Source organism: Stegastes partitus, unplaced genomic scaffold, assembly GCF_000690725.1.
Source record: "Stegastes partitus isolate 25-593 unplaced genomic scaffold, Stegastes_partitus-1.0.2 Scaffold1074, whole genome shotgun sequence".
Taxonomy (NCBI): Eukaryota; Metazoa; Chordata; class Actinopteri; family Pomacentridae; genus Stegastes; species Stegastes partitus.
The window spans coordinates 267615-274233 of record NW_007578805.1 but is presented as its reverse complement, the minus strand read 5'-3'; the positions used below and the strand labels follow the sequence as shown (position 1 = coordinate 274233).

The following is a 6619-nucleotide window of genomic DNA, read 5'->3' as shown; positions in this document are numbered from 1 at the left end:
AATTAAACATAACGAACTGTTCAATACAAAAATAAAGTTTAATACTTTAATGATAAATTTCTAAAAAAAATAACATAAAATGGACACAATCAGTGATAATTCGGTTCTGTCATTTCAAACAAATGTGTTTGTTAAATTAAAAAACGTTGAATAAAGTGTAAAATACTGTTTGTAATATATAAATATGATAGAACAGAAATAGTTGATTCATCTCTGAGGAGAAGTTTGGTTGTAAAGAGTAAAGTTACCGTAAATAAAGATAAATAAACAAAAATGTGCAGGAAGCAAAAGTAAACAATAAGAAAATGCAAAATTCACAATAAGTGTGACATAAACTTTAAAATGTCTCGTGTGATAAACTCTAAGTTTTATAGTTTTAAACGTGCAAATAATCCCAGTAGTCATTAAAAAGCCAAAATACACACGAGCTCATGTAAAATGATAAAATATAAACTGTCAAATGTGTTTATTTTATCGTTTTAGGGTTTTTTTTTTTTAAACTTTAATCCACCTCTGTACAGAGACAAACTCACAGAAAGAATAAAAACTCACATGTTGTCTTTTACTTTTATTGGCTTTTGTGTGTTAAAATAAAAACTCTCTGTTGTTGAACAAAGCAACAAAACGAAAGCGATAAATAAAAGTCAGCCGACGAGTCACAGCGTGTGCAGACGTTCAGGACTGGAAGTCATCAGGATTCCTGTCACTCATCTTAATCCTTCTGCATGTGAGAACCCAGAAGCTCCTCTCCTGCACCTCCAGCCGTTGGGATGCTTTGTTGTTTTTGTTGTTTTTAAAGAAGTTAATTAGTTGAATTCCTCGTCAGAGAGCTCAAACCGATCGTGAATATTGCTGCAAACGAGCCGGATCAGAAACCTGCTTCAGGTGTTTTCACTTCCATGTTATCAGGAGTTATAAATAAACCGGTTTGTGTTCTATGGTTTAGCAGCTGGAACGTTTAATTAACATCTGAATGAGCTGCACGGAGAACAAACAAACGCATCATTTATCATCTAGAGTCACTTAAATGTGTGAGCGGCAGCATTAAATACAGTTTAGATGCGTTTTAAGGCCTCTTATGACGTTTTATTGACGCCTTTTGCATGTTTTTGTCGTTGTTTTTATGACGAAACACTGAAAAATGGAGTTAATATTATTATTATTATTATTATTTACTTGGTGCAACTTCTAAGAAAAATGACTCCTGACTACAAGAGCTGAAGAGTTAAATTAATCAAGAGATGGAAAATTAATTGTCAAGACGAGTGATTATGAATTCATCTTCTATTAAAAAAGAAAGAAAGAATAAGAATCTTTGCAGGTTTCTCTTTCATTGATCTGAATAAATACGTCACATCTACCGAATAATTCACACGTTAATTTAAAAAACAGATATTTTTCCTGTTTTACAATATATTTAATGCTAAGCTGTAAATACACAGAATCAGTTTTCATATTCAAACTGTAGCCGAACGTGGAAAATTACAGTTTCTCACAATCTGTGGTTGAACTGAGCAACTTTTCTGCTTCTGCTTTTTGTTTTTGGAGGAGAGGAGCTGAATCACTTTTCTGTGAAACTCTGCTTTCTGAATTCTCAGCATAAATCTGCAAGAGTTCATGTCCACAAATGAATAACTACGGACGAGCTGCTGCTAAATTCTGCTTCTTTTTTTAAAATTTTCAACCTAAGAGTTGGTTGGAATCAATCAGTGAATTGGAAATATGAGAGTCCAGAGTTCAGAACAGTTCTGTTCCTCTTCTAATTAATGATTAGATTTATGTTTCTATGGATTGGTTTTATCTGCCTCTTTGCTTTTAATGTCACTAATTTGAATTATCTCAGGTATGAATTGTCCTGTTCAGATAAACCTGCCTGGCTCCTCGTGTGTTCTGTCTACCTGCTGCTGCTGCTGCTGCTGCTTTGAGCGGCTGGTAGTAGCTTTCTGAGTAGACGTCTTCGGACGGGTTGTGCAGCTTGGCGTAGTGGTCTGGTTCTGCTTCCTCTGCAGACAAAAATACAGACATGTCACCAAAAACACAACATCTGCAATTTAAAATACTTTTTGAACTAAAATGCAAAAACACAGACATCAGGACAAGTGGATGTTTTAAACTCATCCGAATGACTTTTCTCCTCCTGAACAACCTGAACAACTTTCACCATCCGGTTAAATTCCTCGCTCACCTTCAGCTTTGACCTCCGGCGCCGGCCCGGTCGCTCCCTCGTCCTCCGCGGTTTTCTCCGGCTCCTCTCGGATCTCCTGCATCTCCATGGCGCCTCTTTTTTTTCTGCCTGCCTAAGTTTCGTTTTGCCCGCGGACTCTCTCAGAGCTGACAATGAGCTTATGTAACCTCCCGGTCAGGCAGACGAACGTGTCAAAATGTTGGTTTTGTTTTGTTTAATAGAAAGAAAAAAAAACCCACAAAGAGTTCAGTGACTCATCTGATGTGTATAAAGACAGAATACTTCCCCATTAAGATTTCTCCTGAGCTGTCCTTCCTCTAAACCACATGTAAGACAGAAACCGCCTCAGGACGAGTTAACGCCGGCTCATCGTTAACCTCTGACAGGAAGGTCTGGTGCAGTGAAGAGTTGACGTGTACAGTTCCAGGTTTCAGGTGGAAACAAACAGAAAACAAACAAACAGAATTTTTTGCATTTTCTTTATTTTCCACAAAAGTTTACGATAATTTACAAAAAAAAAAAAAAGAAAAATACTATTTGCATTAAATACAGACGACTGAGAAAGATGCTGAGAGCTCCCGTCACAAAGCCTTCTTTTAACTTCCACCCAGTTTAACACAGTTTAGACTAAATCATAATGAAATACTGCCAAAGGTAAGAACCGCCGCCGGCTGAGCCTCGGGCGAAGCTTCTCTTCCATCAGGACCAACGTTGTGGAGAGTAAAGTGGTGTGAAGCGTTGCGGTCAGCCGTCCCTCCTCTCGCCCTCTCGCTCTCGTCTCTCTCCAGTCTTTTTGATCCTCCTCAGGCGCCGTAGACGCTCTCGTTGCTGTAGGTCATGTAGAGGAACAGGTCGTCTTCATGGTGCTCCTGAACGGCCACAAAGACAAACAGATGAGAACCCAACATACTTGATTCAGTTCTACGAGAACACAGAGGACGACGGTTCAACAGGTGGACGTGAGCAGAGACATAAACACCTCTTTATTGTAGGAAGTGCAGTAAGTGGTTAATATCCACTGTGCTTGTTGTTTAATTTATGTCTTTATAAAGAGTTTTTAATATTATGTTTCATACAGTTGTTTGCTATAAAGTAGTGGGAGTGCCAAAAAAAATTAGCAAAATAATAATAAAACAAAAGTGGAAATAACAAGAAGAATAAATAAAATGAAAAATAAATAATGTGACAATATTCATCAAAAATGAATCCATGAGAGAAAAAGCTACTAAAAGTAGAAATATAAAGACAAATAAATAAAATAATTTTTTAAAAATTGTTTTGTTTTTTGTTCATTGTTGTTATTATTTTATTATTATTATTATTATTATTATTATTATTATTATTATTATTATTATTATTATCATTTTATTTTTACATTTTTATCAGGCCACTTTTAAAGCAAAGGAAATATGCAAAAGAAATTTAATAAATAAATAAATAAATAAAAATGAAAGTTTTAATTTAAAAAAATAAAACTAATTGAAAATTACATTTAAAAAAATAAAAATAAAAAATAAACTAAGAAATAATAAAGTGTCTCTATTCTGTTCTTTACAGTGAATATTGAGCTGAGGTTTGCTTTATGGCACCACATCAGGCTATTTTAAAGGAGCACACACCAACACAGGCAGAGCTCCTGTCAGGAAGACATGAATCCAGGCTGGGACTGAACCGACTGCCTCAGTTTGATCAATGTGGGGAAATAAACGTCACAACATGTTGGTTCTGAACCCGATATGAGGTCCTGCTGCTGCTGCTGGACTCCAGTTTCAGAATGACTCAGTCTCACTTCACTGGTCACTTCTTCTATTTGCTGCCAGACTGTCTGTGAGATAACGGACGGTGGAGCGGATCCGACCGGGTCGAGGTGTGAAGACGCTTTAACGCGTCGTGTTGTTTGTGTAACTGTGAACCTGACGTGGACGTGTGTGGACGGACGCCGTTACCTCGTAGACGGCGGAGAGCGGCGAGCTGGACGGGGGCAGCGAGTTGTTGACGAAGAAGAAGAGCGCTTCCTCCGGCCGCAGAGACACTCGCTGGCGGATCAGGAAGCACAGCTGGCCCACTGAAAACCAGGAAGGAGGACAACAGATGGTCAGGGGAGGGTCATGCACCGCAGCTTTCATTTCACTTCAGATGAAAGACTGGGTCAGGCGTCAGGCAGAACCAGAACCAGCGCTTCTTTTCATGAGCCTTTTGAGATACTGCATCAAAAAACTAACAGGAAAATGCAGCTTCTTTAAAACAACAACACAAAAACAAGTTACTGATGAGAGATGGAAACACATTCTACAGTTCTGATGAAGTAAACATTGAGGTCACATGACTGATCAGCTGTTTGTGACATCATCAAACATGGCTGACACCAGAGAATCATCACAACCTGACCGACTGCAGATGGACAAATTTTGGCTCGTTTTTTATTTGTCGGCAATAAAAAAAAAAAAAACCTGATTCAGTTCCAACTTCTCTGTTCTGTTTATTGCGGCTAACGCAGCAACAGCGCCACCTGCTGGTGAAGGACTGGTATGACGTGGGGAGATTGAAATCAGCCTCTCAGGTCTGTTTTTATTTTGCACAAGACAATAAAGTGTAACTTCATTTTCCTGACTTCATCTTCAGATATTATATGAATACCTGCTGCTAAATGTTCATCCTGCATCCTTCATCTCATCATCTGATCTTCACTCTGCAGCGACACAGTGAGTCTATATTTGGACCCAAACTGCTCAAACATTTAATGTAGAACACAGCTGCAATAATTCTCGAGCAGAAGAAAAGTGTACAGAACAAAGAAAAAAATAAAAATGTAAAAATCACTGAGATGACGTCGGTGTTCTGTTGTTTCTTGTTTTATAGATTCCAGACCTGACAGGTTTGAGAGGCTAAAATAAGGTGAGACGAAGATTTAATTCAGCTTTTTGTTCACTCTCGTCTTTGCTTGACAGCTACATGGAAACACTGACTAGAAACAAGACGAGTCAATTCCTAGATTATATAAAAACACAGAAAGACATTTTGACTCGTCACAGACACTAAGACGGTATTAACGATAATGACTGAGCTCGTGTTTCCAGCGAACCCTGAGCTCCTCGGAGTGACACGCAGCCGTGACTAATGTTAACAATCCCACAACACTTTGTTTTCAGGTGAATTTCGCCACCTTTACTTTTCCTTTCTTGCCTTTGTCATCAGCAGGCGGAGCCCTACGTGCCGTGACTTGTTGTGTTTTCTCCAGAACAGCCTCAGATATCCAGATCTTCTATCATCTGATGTGACGCTGCTGGCAGATTTATTAAAGCAGCCTTTATGTGAAGGAAAATAATATTTCACGTAATGGAAGTGTTCTGTTTTTACATGTACCTCAGTATGAAGGGCAGCCAGCAGAGAACTATTTTAATCACTGTGCAGAGGAGGTTGTTTGGAATGTGGTAACAGCAGAACCACGATGTTGAGACAGCGTACGTTTGGGTAACATTAGAGCCGATGTGATGCTATCAGTGTGTTCCACGGAGCTTTTGAATTCATTTAGACGCAGTTTTTCCAAGGAAACAGGCAGACTAATGACTAAAATGTCACATAAACAGTTTAGTTGGTCTCTAAATACTCTCAGATGATACGTGGGGTTTTTCCACACTTCAGAAACATGAGTACGATCTGTGTGTGTCTCACCTGTTAAATCTGAGGGCACCAAGTATTTCTTCTTGTCCAGTTCAGGAGCTCGTGACCTCTGGGCCCGCTCCACGATGATCTGGAGGGAAAAACAGTCGATATTAACAACGAGACCGACCGTGTTCGTGTCCCGATATCTAAAACTGAAATGATTTTAAGAGATGTAGCCTCTGATTGGATGAGCACAGTCTGCTTTGACTGACTTTGTCAAACAAAGTGAACGTACAAACTGCAAATAAGACATTTTATGAACAGAAGCACCCGTCCGTCGTACTGACCGGTATCTTGTCGGGATGTTTGGCCCGGACCCTCTCGCCCTCGGCTCTCCTCACCTCCAGTGGTACTGAGCGCTGGTACTGGCTGCTCATCTGAAAACAACACCAGGAAACATGAAGTCCGTCACAATGGGTTCATTTAGCCGCAGACAAAGGAGAAGGAGCAGCGTCTGACTTCACCAACAGTGCATTCGGTCAACAAGTGATGCTCGCGGAGAGAAAATCATTGTTTGCTGCAGAAAAGAGGTTTTAATCGAGTGTTGTTCAGAGGTCACATCAGGACAGTGTGTGATGGATAATCCGTCATAATGTGTGTATAATGAGATGCTGGCTTTTAGTTTGTTCATTTACACGACTTTAAATAAACGTGATCAACGGTTTTGACTGCTGTGGCTTTAGATCATCTTTAAATTAAAAAGTTAATCGATCGGGTGTCAGCTAATTAATCAATCAGCTATTCTGATCATCTATTTATTGATTTTTTTTT

The 6619-nt window shown here is 39.1% G+C and overlaps 2 protein-coding genes across 2 annotated transcripts in view; both read right to left on the bottom strand.

Annotated features, from left to right (window-relative positions):
* Nucleotides 1–2358, bottom strand: part of si:dkey-26c10.5 (early activation antigen CD69) — a 14410-nt gene extending 12052 nt beyond the window's left edge. The window contains exons 1-2 of the mRNA XM_008295770.1: nucleotides 2186–2358; nucleotides 1899–2003 (exon numbers count right to left, since the gene is read on the bottom strand). Of these exons, the coding sequence (XP_008293992.1) occupies nucleotides 1899–2003; nucleotides 2186–2273 (193 nt within the window). The 5' untranslated portion in view covers nucleotides 2274–2358. The remainder of the gene's footprint in view (nucleotides 1–1898; nucleotides 2004–2185) is intronic.
* Nucleotides 2359–2650: 292 nt separating this feature from the next.
* LOC103367659 (gamma-aminobutyric acid receptor-associated protein-like 1) overlaps nucleotides 2651–6619 on the bottom strand; it is a 10025-nt gene continuing 6056 nt past the window's right edge. Inside the window, exons 2-5 of the mRNA XM_008295761.1 lie at nucleotides 6136–6225; nucleotides 5858–5936; nucleotides 4132–4250; nucleotides 2651–3054 (exon numbers count right to left, since the gene is read on the bottom strand). Coding sequence (XP_008293983.1) covers nucleotides 2989–3054; nucleotides 4132–4250; nucleotides 5858–5936; nucleotides 6136–6225 — 354 coding nt within the window. The 3' untranslated portion in view covers nucleotides 2651–2988. The remainder of the gene's footprint in view (nucleotides 3055–4131; nucleotides 4251–5857; nucleotides 5937–6135; nucleotides 6226–6619) is intronic.